At 49.3% G+C, this 14,883-nt stretch overlaps 1 protein-coding gene across 10 annotated transcripts in view; it reads left to right on the top strand.

Moving 5' to 3' along the window:
* The window catches only part of FAM227A (family with sequence similarity 227 member A), a 36,893-nt gene that overhangs the window by 14,416 nt on the left and 7,594 nt on the right, over positions 1-14,883 (top strand). For 8 of the 10 annotated variants that reach the window (XM_072656110.1, XM_072656104.1, XM_072656109.1 and 5 more), the window contains 5 exons: positions 3,099-3,242; positions 5,643-5,744; positions 9,123-9,227; positions 12,283-12,406; positions 14,001-14,105. In XM_072656110.1, coding sequence (XP_072512211.1) covers positions 3,099-3,242; positions 5,643-5,744; positions 9,123-9,227; positions 12,283-12,406; positions 14,001-14,105 — 580 coding nt within the window. The remainder of the gene's footprint in view (positions 1-3,098; positions 3,243-5,642; positions 5,745-9,122; positions 9,228-12,282; positions 12,407-14,000; positions 14,106-14,883) is intronic. The other 2 variants (XM_072656112.1, XM_072656113.1) reach the window with 2 other exon arrangements.

Here is a 14,883-nt window from a genome sequence, read left to right as displayed (position 1 = left end):
GGATCTCCCTTTGGAAAGGAACTGATGCTGTGCTTTGTAGCCACATTCCCATCAGGAAGCTCCCTTTTCTCAGATCTCTGAAAAAAAGAGAAACGAAGGGGAATAATATGAAATAAATCTGCAAAAGTCAGTGGCTAGGAGCTGGATTGTTGTAGTCTGAGAAGTTTGTGTTTTAAAGAACTCAGAATCCTGAGAAATCTGTTGAGCTGGGTAGGGAAGTGGTCAGTCACATGTCCTGGAAAGATCAGGGGCAGCTATTTAGAGGATAAATTGGGGAGGGAAGAGTCTGGAAGCAGGGGGCCATCCTGGAGCAGCCCAGGTGGGAGGGGGTAAAGATCTGAAGTCAGTGTTGGGCGAGTGTCCTGTAACCAGAAAGATGGTGATATATGTGACAGGCAGCTGTACAGCAATGGTCCTCTCAGGACCTTGGTTTTTACATGAGTGAAATGCCTGTGGGACCTGTCTTCTGGGGTAGGGGAATCCTCAGGTGAGAGAATGGATGTGAAGTGCTTTGAAGCCCTAGTGCTATATAAATGCCACTTACTATTTTTAGGATGGACAAAACTTGACAAGGAACTGGATATGGAGCCTGAGCTTGTGAACCTTGGGATGGTTCATGGAAAGGGAAGTTAGAAGCAAGGGCAGGTTTAGGGGGCAAGACAGCGAGAGGGCAGAGAGCAGTGGATGCCCAAGCTTGTGTGAAGCAGTGGTCAGAGGGGTTGGAACAGCACCGGGAGAGACGTGTTTCAGAAACCATGGGAGGAAGAGGTGCTCCAGGGAGAGGAGACAGTTGGCAGTTTCGAAAAGTCTAGTTAGATGAAAACTAAGAAAAGGCTTTTTGTTGGAGTGACAGAGACAGAGAGAGACAGAGACAGACAAGAAGAAAGAGACGCAGAGAAACAGACAGACAAAGAGCATGTGCATTCATATGCCTCTGAATGAGCTTGGATTTCTTCCTTTGAAAATGCCCACTTGGGACAGGTGGGCAGTGCAGCGCATGGAGCACCAGCCCTGGAGTCAGGATGACCTCAGTTCAAATGTAGTCTCAGACACTTACTGGCTGTGTGACCCTGATTGCTTCCCCTCTCCCCCAAGAAAGAAAACTGCCTATTCATATCCTTTGGCCATTTTTCTGTTAGAAGATGGCTTTTATTATTACAAATTTAAACCAGTTGCCTAGGCATCTTAAAAATGAGATCTTTAAGAGAAAAACTTGCTGTAAATAATTCTCCCCCTCCCCCATTTGCCTCCTTCCCTTCTAATTTTGATTGCATTGGTTTTGTTTGTGCAGAACCTTTTTGATTTCATGTTATCAAAATTGTCCATTTTACTGCCTGTGATGTTTTTCCTTCCTCTGTTAATATGCTCATGAAATCAACCTTTTTGTCTAAATTGCATAGCCATTTGGCGCTGACCTTGGTGTAAGGTATGAAATGTAGTTCTGTGCCCACTGTTGGCCAGACTGCTTCCCAGTTTTCCCAACAGTTTTTGTCCAATAGTGAGTCCTTACCCCACTGGCTGGGGCAGGATACTGTGCTTGTTCACTTCTGTGTCTTGCATACCTTGGCGCTAGCGGTGCCGTAGTGCACAGAGGAGTCAGGAGACTCATCTCATGAGTTTAGATCTAGCCTCAGACATTTCCCAGCTATGTGACCCTGTTTGTATCCCATTTTCTCATCTGTAATACGAGCTGGGGAAGGACACAGCCTACTGCCCCAGTATCTTGGGCAAGGAAACCCCAAATGGGGTCAGGAAGAGTCAGACACAACCCAGATGACTGAACCACATTGTGTCCCTAATGATCCCATTGCTCAGACACGATTTCTTTCCTGGACCAGAGCGCTGGGACAATGACAGCTTTGTAGTAAAGTCTGAGGTCTGGTACGGCTGGCCCCCGGACCTCACGCTTGCTTCCCATTGATTTCCTTTAGTTCCTCCAGATGAATTTTGTTTTTATTTTCCTAAGTCTATAAAATAATCCCTTTGTAGTTTGATTGGTATTAGTTCAACCTACCCATAAGGTATTAATGTTTTTCTAGTTATTTATATTTGTCTTTCTTTATTTAAAGAATATTTTATAATTGTTTTCATCTAGTTCCTGTGTGTATCTTGGCAAGTAAAACCTTAAGTTTTTTTATACTATATGTAGTTATTTTAAATGGAACTTTTCTTCCTTTTTCTACCTGCTGGATTTTGTTGTTAACAAATAAGAATGCTAAGGATTTATGTGGGTTTATTTTATGCCCAACCATTTTGCTGAAGTTATTCATTGTTTCAGTCAGTTTTTCAGTTGACTTTTCTTAAGTGAACCATTGCAGCATCTGCACAAAGTGGTAGTTTGATTTTTTTTTTGCCCGTGTTCATTCCCTCAATATCTTTTTCTTGTGTCATTGCTGTAATGTCCTTTCTAGCATGACGTTGAGGACTAATGGCAATAATGATCCTCTGATCTTCCTGGGGAGACCTTGATCATCTCCATTACAGAGATGGAGATGGATCTTGGTTTTAGATAGATATGACTTATGTAGTGAGAAAAACTCCATTCGTTCTTATTCTTTCTTGTGTTTTAACAGGAATGAGTGTTGTATTTTGTCAAAAAGCTTTTTCTACCTTCATTGATATAACCACATGTTTTTTATTGTTTTTTATTTTAATGTGGTCCATTCCATTTATAATTTTCCTAATTTTGAATCAGCCCTGCAGTCCTGGCATAAATCCATTCTGGTCATATTGTAACATACTGCTGAAGTCTCCTTGTTAATACTGGATTTGAGGGGCTATGAGCCCACCGATAAGGGGTCATGCTGGTTTAAGTTGGGCCTGTAGGGCAGAAGTGTAAGCCATGGGTAGAAGCTGTAGAAAAGCTGATTTCAGCCCCAGAGGGGAACCTCAGGAGCCAGGGGCCTCTCCTTCCCTTGAGGCTTCTGAGAGAAGGCTGGAGAACTGTTCCTTGGGAAGGCTGTAGGGGAAAAGGAAGGGGAAGGGAGGACTTGCGGGCTGAAGGATTAGCAAACTCCTACTACAGGCCGTCAGCCTTGGGCGTTCTCAGACAAATCCCATATTTACCCAGTGACTCCTTCCTTCTTGATCCTCTCCAGAGAACCCAGAAGGACGGGCTGGCTGAGCTGTACCAGGCTCCAGGGTACAACGAGGAACAGCCCAATGAGCTGCCCAATGGGGTGAACTACTGTGACATGGTGGGCAACGTCATCCGGGCACAGGAAAGCAACATCAGAGGCAAGGTAATTGGAGGAGGTGAGGACGAGGCACATGGGGCCCCTCAGTCAGCTGAAGGACACTTCTGTCCATTGTCTCCTGTGGTCTTCTTAGCCCAGGAAGGCAGCTAGGATGGCCTTACAGATGCCCATGGCCCAGACACTTCCCTGCTTCAATGGATTGAGAACCTCCTCAGAGGGATCCTCCCTCCACTGGTACAGATCACAGCCCTTCCAGGCCTCCTTGTGACCACACACACCCCAAGTCTGTAGTGAGGTCCCGTGACCCATGAGCTCATCCAGTAGGATTATGGCCTGTGCTCTCTTATAAGGCAGGTGCTCCCAGGGCTAGACACCCTCCCCAAGACCTGTTAGGATTGCATAAATATCAGGCCAGTACTGCAGTGTCTGCCTTTTGCCCTTCCCTCTTGGTATGTGACTGTCCCACAACTGCCCGCACTGTAGCTGCACGCTGTCCCTAATACCACTGGGGGATGGGGTGGGGCAAACCCTGTTTAGGTACGGGTGGGACAATGTGGCCCCAGATGTTCCTTCCACCTCTGAGAACTAGGGATTCTTTGGGAAAATGTTCACACCGTCTGTTTAAGGAAATAACTTGCTCCTGTGTCTACCTCTGTCTTTCCACTGTGGGGAGGGCAGAAGAATGGCCACATCCCTCTTCCTCCTCCCTGCCTCCCCCAGATGCTAGCTGGCACCCAGATCTGGAGGAGAGGTCCCCTGATTCCTTAAGGAGGACTGCCTGCTCCAGAAGAGTGGGGCCCCTGGGGCAAGGGTCAGAGCAACCAGAGGAGGTGGGGCCTTCCACTCTCCGTATTGGGGAAGGAGCAGACAGAAGAAAGTAGAGTTTCAGAATCAGAACTGGCCCCAGTTGGAAGTGAGCTGCCCGATTTGTGGTGTGTCCCGAGCAAATTCTTCCCCTCTAGGTCTCACTCTACACTCTACACAGCAGTACAGGGACGCACACCACCACCACCCCCCCCCCCAGCTGTTCTACCCAGAACCTCCACACCTGCTCAGGTTGGGAGCTTGGGCCAGTGAGAAAGCTCTCAGGGGTTTGCTCTGGGGGCTCCATCACACCCACCCGCAGATTCTCATCCTCTGACATCTGAGCTGGGTCTGTGGAGTCCCTTCTGACCAAGACAGGCCAGTGCCTCAGTGGAGCGCAATATGTTGGGGAGTGAGGTAGGAGGCCATGGGCCTTGTGCTCTACAGTCAGGCCCCTCTCCCCCAGGAGTCTGGGCTGAGGAAGGCTGGCATCTGGATGGGGAAGGGCCCAGGGTGGTGCCGTTTCCCATGGGGTGACCCTGGACAAGTCCCTTCATCTTGCCAGGCCTCACCTCCTCCTGGTGTGCAGTGATGGGGTTGGACTGGGTCATCTCTCAGTCCTTTCCAGCTCCAGGTTACGCAGTCCCTAGACCTGATTTCATTGTGCAGACACTGGCTTCTTCAGGGGCTGCTTCTCTCCATTGTCATGGCCATTGTGCCCACAGGGCCAGACAAGTGGTAGCTGACATCATCCGTATTGTTATCCTTGCTCTCTCAGCTCCTACAGACCTTCCCTGGTTTCTCAGAATTCCTCATATTCATAATTTCCTTTACCTTCAGACTCCAGTTGTTATGTACCCTTTCTGTTGCCAGTTCTGTTGCCAGCTTGCACAAAAAATGCTGCCATGAATGTTTTTGTGGACTGGACCTTTGTGTCAGTCTGTGACCCCCTTGACATTCATGCCCAGAAAGGAGATCACCGGTTCAGTGGTGATAGACAGTGAAGTGACTTTTTGTACATCATTCCCGACTGATGTCCAAAACTGTCAGAGCATTCATGGCCCCCTGCAGTGTTCCCGTCTTCCTGCAGCTCTGACAACAGTGCTTCTCATTATTTGTAGTCCTTTCCAGTTTGCAGACTCCGAGGACACCAGGGGACCTCTACCTTATGTAGATGATGTCCCTGAGCTTCAAGAGCTTATGGGACTTTCCCACAGGAGCACAGGGAAGTGTGGCAGGCAGGCCAATCTCCTGACTCCTGGGGCAGGGTCTTGTTCTGACTCAAGATGCTGGTGCCCCCTTGTCTCTCTCCTTGACTTGCAGCTCCCCAGATGCCTCCGTAACCCCCAGAACACTGTTCCCACGGGTTAGGCTGTTAAGCAGCGACCTTGTATCGGCCCATTTCAGTGCTGTAAGCAAATGATCAGCACAGCATTCTGGGCGTAACCGGTGATGACGACGTAGGCAGCACATGGTGATAATATTAGTATTGTGGGCGGCGTGTAATAATCACGATGTGTTGTGTACAGTGTGTATGATGATGATGATGACGATGTTATGGGCAGCGTGTGGCAGCAGCAAGACCAGACGTTACTTGTGGGCGGTGTGTCTTAATAACCACTCTGGGTTTTATTTCCTCAGGCCTTCTGTGCACCAGAAGAAATCACCAGATTCTTTGTATGCCCGTTTTCAAAGGCTATCGTGCTGGATTGTTTCTGGTGGATCTTTCATGAAAGATATGATGTAAGAAAGGAAGGAAGATGACGAGGGCTGGGTGGAAGTGGTGGAAACTCCTCCCTGGCATGGTGTCCCTTTGGTGTCTCTGGGGTCACGGTCATATCTGTGACTGTCCTTCAGAGTTCCCAACAGTCTGGCAGACGGACTCGGGGGTTGGGCTTGTCCTCCCACGACACCTTGTCTTAGGTGAAGGTGACCCTGACTTGTTAGAGATGGCGAGAAGCCCAGGCAGATCCCGACGACGCCCTGACAGCGGGCTGCACCTGCTGCTCAAGGACCTCCCCGGCTAAGAGCTCAAGTTTTTGTGTCCCACACCCTAGGAAAAGTGTTTGTGCTGGTTGGGAGGCGTGCAGATACTTGGGATGTTGCAGATTTCTGTGAGTGGGCCAGCTCTCCCCAGTCAGTCTCCCCCAGGCAGCTGTCAGCCAGGATGGTCCAGGCTCTCGGGGCCAGGCTTCGTCAGCACACTTCATCTTACAAGCAGCTGAACGTGCTTTCTTTGTTCTTGTCACATCCCTTTCAGGCAGGAGTGCTTAACCCGGAGCCACAGACCCTCTATTTCAGGGGATCCATGAACTTGCATGGGGAAAAAAACCCCTAATCTTTATTTTCACTAATTTCTCATTGAAATGGAGGATTTCCTTCAATTATGAATTAAAAACAAACAAACATGGTTTGGGGAAACCATGGCTTTCCTAGGCTGACTGTCCATGACAGAAAACAAGGGAAGCCTCTCTGCTCTAAGGGGGAAATGGCCTTTTCCAAGGCCAAAGAAAAAATCAAATGAATAGAAAGGCTTCAATATGGAACCCAGGGCTACCTGTCAAATTAATTCTGCTCTAGGTGAATAACGGACCCAACCCTGGTAACCTTCCTTGTTTATAAGTAGGCTTCACTCTGTGGAACAGACAAATGGCAGCAGAGTTGCCTATAAGGGGCCTTACTGTACAGTAAGCCCCTTTTCCCCATTAACCATGCTGTGTGCCGAGTAGTCCTCTTTCATAAATGCTTGTTGCATGGAGATGTTGGTGACTCACATTAAGGGAAAATCAAATCCATTTCTGTGAAGAGAGCTCTTCACATGGGCTCACCTGCTCCTGACCTCCCTGATCTCATTCAGAGCCTTTGGATAGGGCAGCAGTTATGTTACCTCTTCTGGCCATAACCTCCTGGTCCAAGGAGCTTTCCTTCCTCCTCATTCCCATCACTTTGGTGTCGCTTTCCCTTATCCTGACAGTGTCAAGAAGAGATGGCCGGCAGTATCCACCCCCTAATAGGTGCCATCATCTTGCTAGAGGGCAAGATAGTAGAGAAAGAAATGGTCCAAAGGAGGTCAGATGGTTTGCCCAAGGCCTCGTGAGTCTCTTGCCTGTCAGCCAAGTGCCCTCCATGGCCTGTCTTTCCATCTTCTCCCCTCCACCAAATGATGCTATTGAATTTGGGCGATTCTGTAAAATGGATTAATTAGTGCAGAAATTTAGGAATGATTCATTGTTCAGAAGGTAGAAGAAGCTCCCTTGGAGCAAGGAGGAGGAATTGACGGCTGAGGCAGAAGCGATGGAAGAAGAGGAAGTCTGGAGCAGGGAGACTTGTTGCCATGCCACACCTTTGGCACTTCCTGGGACCTCGGACCAGCCACACCCACCCTTCTTCTGTTTCTTCATCTGTGAAATAGGTGCTAGATCACACCAGGTGACCGTGAGGCTCAGTGCCAAGAGAGAGGACAGACAGTACCACTGAGCCTCAGCCAGGGAAGCTGGCCCTCAGCGTTCTGAAGGCACAAATAGAAGCACTGACAAGAAATTGGATGCCCTTCACCAGCTCCGTAGAGAGGGAAGAAGCAGGGACAGCTAGCGGAGGACCAAGACAGAAACCTAGCCTGGCCCTGGGATAGGTCATGCCAGGAGTAATGGGCTCAGCTGGCAGGGCTCATGGAGGTCAGGAGGGACAGGGGTTGGGCTGGCCCCGGTGTGCAGAGAAAGCAGAGGGCTTCTCTTTGTTTCTTCAGTCAAGGAGAACGATCTTTGGGCTAGAGAAGACAGAAGGCCCCGTGGCCAGTAGGGTGCCATGAGCCAAGCAATAAGACAGCACCTCACTACCTTCAAGCAGCTTGAGTCATGGAGGGCAGACAGCCTGCATCCCAGGATTCTGAATATTGAGTCTCTCCACTGGTGGCCTTTGAAAGGTTGTGGAGAATAGGAAAGGCCCTGCAGGACTGGATTTACGGTATCCTGCTTTTCATAACAGGGATGGTGAGCCAGTGACCTTGACTTCATTCTTGGCAGGGTTCTAGGGTATCTCCTCAGTGGACTAGCTGGGGAACATTGTGAAAGGGAATCTGTGATTGCTGAGAACCAGTCTGACTGCCTCCTTTGGTTGAGGCGGTTCCTAAATTAGGGCAGTTCGATAAAGTACCACTCTTACAGTGTCCTGGTGGATGAGCCAGGGAGCAATGGACAGGACAGGAGCATAGCCTGGTGAACTCAGAACAGGTGGAAAGACCAGAACCAGAGTGTTAGTGACTTGGGGTCCCCTTCAGTGCAGGTAACCCAACAGCCTCTGTTAGGTCCTGTCTCCTATTTTTATTATTGACTTAAAGAAAGGCTTAGAGGTGAGGGCTTCTCAGATTTGTATGGATCAGGAAGCTAGTAGAGATGGCTAACTGGTTGGATGGGGGTGCCAGGATTCAAAAAGACCACTGGACTCAATCTAATAAGATGAAATAGAGATGAAGAAAAGCCCTACATTTAGGTTCAAAAAAAATCAACTTCACATGCACAAGATGGAGCTGGCATTGCTACCAAGAGTTGGGCCGACAAAGATCTGGGATTTGGGTAAAGCTCCAGATTGGTGTGAGAAACATGGAGGCCCCAAAAGCCAGTGTCATCTGCCCTACGAGCATGAGGAAGGTTGATCAGGCCATCTCTTGGACTCTGTGATCAGTTCTGGGCACCACACTGACAAGCTTCTGAAGATCCAGAGGCCAGGCTGAGGAATGATCAGATAGAAGGACTGAAAGTGAAAAGATCTAAGGAGGCCATAAGTTGTCTTCAGCTGCTTCCAGGGTTGTCCCACAGAAGAAGGTTGACAGTTACCTGCTTGGTGCCCAAAGGTGGCTGTGGAGCCAGGAGACAAGGTTCAGGGAGGCTGGTGGAAAGGCCTTACTATCAGCTGTCTCTCACAGGAGACAGAGTGTGAGGGGCCATTTGGGTGGGGAGATGTGGCCAGGATTCTTGCCCAGGGCTGACCTTGAAGATCTCATCCAGACCTGAGGTCTGGAAACAAATTCACTCCAAGTGGGGCCTGCTCACATGAACGTTTAACCTCTTGGTAGAGTCAGTCACAGACAGTCCAATGTTCTCTTCCCATTTCTCTCTCCGACAGCCAAACCAGGAGCTCCAGAAGAAGCTATTTGACCGAGTGTCAAAGAACTATGCTCATCTCCTGGGGAACATGCCCAGGTCGCCATACGAAGAAATCATCCTAAAAGTGAGTACCCAGAGCATGAGGGGGATCATGGTGCCTCATTGGTGCTGGGGGGGGGGAGCCCCAGGTGAGACAGCTGAGGCCCAGAGATGGGCCCCCCTGGGGAGTTGATTTGGAGGGCTCCCAGCTCCTCTGTGCAGCTCTCTGGCTTTAGGAGGGTCCCATCCTCATCAGAGCTAAGAGGCTTGGCTCCCTTTCCTGGTATAAGCACTAGAGCACGCCTGTCCCCTCCTGTTACCCGGCCACACCTTGAGCCACAATTTCAATCCAGTTCCTCTGGCCCCAAGCCAAGCCTGCCTGTCACTACCCCTCATTACTTAGCCATGAAAACCAGCACAAGAAATTTGGTTCATGTCTGCATAGACTTGAGGCCTTTAGCTGGAATGGGTCAACTGGAAAGTTTGTTAGTGATGATGACCAAGGCTCCTTTGGATCGATCAGGGCTTTAGCAGTTTTCCTAGCATTCTGGGTGTCAGGAGCTCTGATTTAAGTGGTAAGGGAGCATTCAGTAAGCAGAGCCCCTCGACCCACACTATGGACACCTCCATACAGCTTGGAGTGTTGGGGAATTTGCTTGGGCATATTCTTTGTTCTAAGTGCAGTCCTGCCAGGCATGGGGGATACCAAGAAAGGCCAAAATGTGATCCCTGCTCTTGGTCAAGGGACCCATGTCTTCATAGGGTGGACATCCCACTAGTAACTGGTCCATACAAGCGAGATCCAGTATCAGTAGGAGATGATCCCAGAGTGGTCAACGTGAGCTCTGGGAGGACTGGGGGGTTTGAGCTGATTCATGAAACCAGAAGTCTGGGGGTGGGGAGAGATGGTAAGTCCAGAAGCAAGGAATGGAATACAGGTAGCCGACCCCTAAGGGGCATAGTAAGGGAGTAAATAGAAGAGCTTTGGAGGGGGCTGAAGGAACTTCAGTGCCACCTATCAGATTCCATAGCATATCCATGAGGTAATAGGGAGCAACTGAAGTTGGGGGGGAGAGTGTCAGACCTGCCCTTCAAGAAAATCTCTTTGATAGCTGAGTCGGGGGAGGTCCCTTCCATAGTGGTCTATGTGAGAAGGAAGGAGGGACTGGTGAGAGGGAAGCCAGGAAGGAAGAGGGACAAAGTGTGACAGCTGATTGGCTCTGGGAGGTGAGTGTGAGAAATGAGCCATGGACATGCTGAGGTTTGAGGCCAGGCGACCGGGAGGGTCACTGGATGGGAGGAGGAGAATATTTGGAGGAAACGATCACATTGGGTTGAGCACCTGTCCTATGCGGCTTCCCATTGGAGTTGTCCAGGAGGCAGGGAGAGGTATGAGTTTGAGCCTTAGGAGAGAGACAAGGACCATTCTTGCAGAGCCCGAGTTAGACCCCTGAGGACTAAAGTGGCCAGGGATAATGACATCATGGACTTAGAGCTGGTCATGTGTCCAAACCCTCCCTCATTTTACAGAGGAGGACTCTGAGACACAGAAGGGAAGGGTCTTCCCTATGGTCACACAGCTAGTAAGTGTCTGAGTCATTTTCGAAGCCAGGTGTCCTGACTCCGGTCCAGGGACTCTGCTGCCCACACCCAGTTGATGTCCTTGGCCATGGTCGTGGAGCTAGTAAGTGGCTCAGATGGCTGCAAGCATCATTCCTTATCTCCCTCATCCACCCATGGGTCTGTGCCTGGTAGAATCACCCCCAGGCTTCCATAGGATATGGTCACAGGCCCCATGGGGAAAAGTCTATGCAAAAAACTTGTTTCCCTTTAAAATATTAAATATGATAGATCCTCCATTTAGAGTTGGAAGAGTCCTCAGATACAATCTTGTCCCTCCCCCACCCACCTATTTTAGAGAGGAGAAAAACTGAAGCCCAAAGAAGGGGAGAGACTTGGCCAACGCCTCCCAGCTGGCAGCTAGCAGAGCCATGGTTGGGTTCTGGGCTTGGTACCCTGACCATCCTGCCAGTGTTCTGGATAAAAGGCAGAGAGCTGGGGAGAGAGTTGTGACCATCTAACCAGACTCCCTCATTCAAGAGGTCACGGGTGACCTTTTTCTATATGGAAACAGGCTTAATTTCTTCCCTTTGATTCTAAAATTTTTCCCACCTTCCCTCACTTTATCCTGAGATTGTGCCATTTTCATTGGAGTTTTGTAGACCAACATTTGTGGGGTCTACCCACGTATTTCTTTGTTTTTATGTATTCAGGTGAGGAGTATTGACAGACCTCTGCCAGGTCCCAGGTGATGGAGAAGAATGCTAGAATACTGTGATCGGCAAGGTCCCTGCTGGTGCTGGAAGGGGGCCTTTCTCTCGTTAGTTCTCATGACCATAAAGAGCAGGGGGCCAGGCATCTTGTGTGTCAGGGCACCTTCAGCTAGGTTCAGCTTGAAGTCGAGCTGCTGTTGTTTACATGGAGAATAACTTTTTACTTCTAATGTCCCTGGTCTGCACATTGTTCCCTTCATTTGGCCTCAGAGGCTTTGGAAGTGTGGATTGGCTGAGGGCAGAAATAATGGTGTTTGTGGGCAGTTTTATGGATTCATGGTTGGTCTTCTGGACAGCTTAGCCTTGGCACCAACTAAACACCACCTCCAGTTGTCTCAATGTAGGTAACTCCGACTCTGGGGAGTCTGTGCCGAATCATAATTAGCCCAAAGAAGAAGCACATTCCATAACCTTGGAAGTATCTGTTGTCTTCAGGGTGGGTGGCCTGCTTGGTGCAGACACTAATAATTACTGTGAGGATGGCCTTGGAAGAAACTGCTGTTGTCTTTGATGTTGGGGAGGTATGCATGTGTTTGCCAGTCTGTTAGGCCAGATGAATTTGCAGAAGCACCATCCTGGCCCATCCTGAGGCTATTGGGAGTATCTTGAGCTCATTGGGAAATGGAATGGCTGAGAATTAACTAGAACAAAGCAGATTATTAGAGATGCTCAGATCAGATTCTCTGTTCAAGGAAGAAAAAAAAACTGCCCGGCCTGGTTTTCAGTTGCACAGATCCTTCCCGTGGTTCAGGGACTTGGCCTGAGGGGTGTGGGGATTTCATGGATTTCTCTCTTTCGGACTTGCAGGTTTTCCCATCTCTCCTGAGTCAAATTCTGTATACCAGCTTCTGTACCTGCTTCCCACAGTCCTGGTTTGACAATCATGAATTCAAATATTCCATCTGTAACACAATGAATCAGTGGATTGGAGGTGAGAAATTCCATTTCTCTCCACTTGGGGGGAGCAGGGCAATGAATCTGTCCAATTCTCTGTGTTTTGGCTTGGCTACAGGTTTCCTGCCTCTCCTCCCTTGACAAGTCTATTTGGACCCATCATAAGAAGGATGCGCTTTCTTTTTCCTTCCTAATAGGTTCTGGGTACATCCCTCTCCGCTTTCACATCCTGAGACTTCCTTTCTAAAAGATGGCATATATCACAGGGTTCCTTATCTCCAGTGAGCTCCCAGCCTTGCTGTGGGCTGCCTTGGCCTGTCCTTGATGATCTTTACTTGCTAAGACTTAGGGTAGCATAGGGTAATGACAAGGCTGGACATTCTATGGGCACTTTTCAGTGGGCACATTGGGGCATCTTCAGGTCTCAGGAATGCTGCAAAGTGTGCCATGAGATTTTACACATAGAAGAAAATTTCTAAATAATTTTATTTAGGGTAAAATGCCCTTGCCAAGTAGGATTTGTATGGTAGGTATAGCAGTCACAAACCAAACCAAATTTCTCTGTTACATGTATATGCTAAGCTGAAAACACAGCAGACCATGAATGCAGTCAGAACTCCACAGAACATCTGCCTTGATCCGTAGGAAGCTGCCCTGGGGTGGGACTACTTACTTTCTCACTGTTGCCCCAACTCAAACATGCACAGATCCTCACAGCAGAGAATACTGGTGTAGGGGGAGCAGGAAGAAGTCTGGGATACCTAGGGGACAGCCACTGGTGCATTCCCATCATGTCACTTCATTCCTACAAATGGCCCAGCTGCAGAGATTGAGAAGGGGTTATTATCCCCATTTTACGGGAGTGAAAACTAAGGCTCAGCAAGGGGACTGACCAGACAAGGCAAGGTGGTCTGAGGCTAGGTCTCTCTTCCTTCGTGTAGGAAAACGGCACCAGACATGAACAGGTTCCACATACAAAGGAGCAGAAAAAGGGATTGAACCTAAAACAGTTGGTGTCTATTCCATAGTAATGCCTGCTGCCCTGCTTGACTCTGTCCCACTGGGAACGCCCTCCCCATTCCCTTTTTTATGTCTTTTAAATGTTTTGTTGCTCATTTCTTTCCTTTTTTTCGTCTCATTGCCCAGCCCCTCCCCCAACAACACTGCTCCCTATTCCCCACCCCTGGTCAAACAACACAAATTCTCCCTTTGGCAGTATCAGAAACTCTCATTTGCGCCTGTGTCTGCCTTCGCTCTGCCAAGAGGTTGGAAGCCCCTTCTTTGTCTGTCTCCTGGGGCTAGGGCTGGAGCTGGTGACATTGCCTTGATCTCTTCCGACTTGCAATCTCGAGCGTGTCCCACTGTACTCCCCACATCCTGACTGCTGCCAAGATAAGGGATTACAAGGGGTATTGTCCCCATCTGACAGATAGGGAAACTGAGGTTCCTAAAAGGGAAGTGCTTTTTGGAGGGTCTCCCAGGTGGTCTGCATCAGAGTCAGGGCCTGGTCCTAGGTGATTCGGGTCTCCAGCACCCATATGCCCCTTGTCCCAAGCTGGCCTCCAATGCTTTTTGAAGAAAGATCTCATAGTCCTTTGCTTCCTTCCTCACCTGCCTTCTGTCCCCCTCAGGCACGTTTGCCAGCCCACGTTGCTATACTTACTGGAACTACTTTGAGCTGGAGCCGATCCGGTTCCGCAGAGAAGAATTAATGAGAGGCAAAGAGAAGTTTGCTGGTGAGAGCACTCCCCAGCATGGGCCCCTCAGTTCTTTGAGGCTTCTCTCACCCCTTCCCTCTGCCCTCCCCCCCCACCTCCCGGGGAGCTTCCTGCCCTTGAGGTTCCCAGTCCCCACTCTGAGTCAGGCTGAAGAAGCTGCGTAAGATGAGATCCTGTTTGAGACTGTTTAAGGGAAAAGGTAAAGTAAGTGGGGAGGCAAGAAGGGCTTGGAAAAAAACTGATTCAGATCAGCGTGGCCAGCTTGGAGGCTCGAGGGACTCAGGAGGCGGCTTCTGGGCCAAGGCTTGAAGGAGCAGGGTTAGGGAGCAGAAATCCTTGGAGACACAGGGGCCAGAGAGAGTGCAGGGAAGGGGGTCTAGGTTTATCTCCTGTGCTAGGGCTTTTCCTCTTGTATTATTATTTCACTTTTTGAGTGTGTGTCTTATCTTCCCAATGGGATGGTAGGCTGCCTGAGGGCAGCCACTGTCTCTAGCTTTGACTCTCCAAAGCCTTCAGTGCAGTGCTGTTCACATACCAGATGCCCCATAAATTTGTGATAAATTTGATGGATGGGCAGATACTAGATCAGTTAGCCTTTCATGAGCTTCAGGGGAGCCTCCAAACAAATCCACTATCTCGTTGGAGACTTAAAGCTGATCCTCTCTCTGTGCATACCCCAGCACACCTTCCTTCCTTCCAACCCAGGGCTGCTCTTCACCAGGCCTTCTCCGCTTCCATCTTATCTTTCTTGGGAGGTATTGGTCAGAACAGTGCCCTGCATGGCAGGGGTTGGCTT

Source organism: Notamacropus eugenii, chromosome 3 (genome assembly GCF_028372415.1).
Source record: "Notamacropus eugenii isolate mMacEug1 chromosome 3, mMacEug1.pri_v2, whole genome shotgun sequence".
In the NCBI taxonomy this organism is placed as follows: Eukaryota; Metazoa; Chordata; class Mammalia; order Diprotodontia; family Macropodidae; genus Notamacropus; species Notamacropus eugenii.
This window is presented reverse-complemented; position numbering and strand designations above follow the sequence as displayed.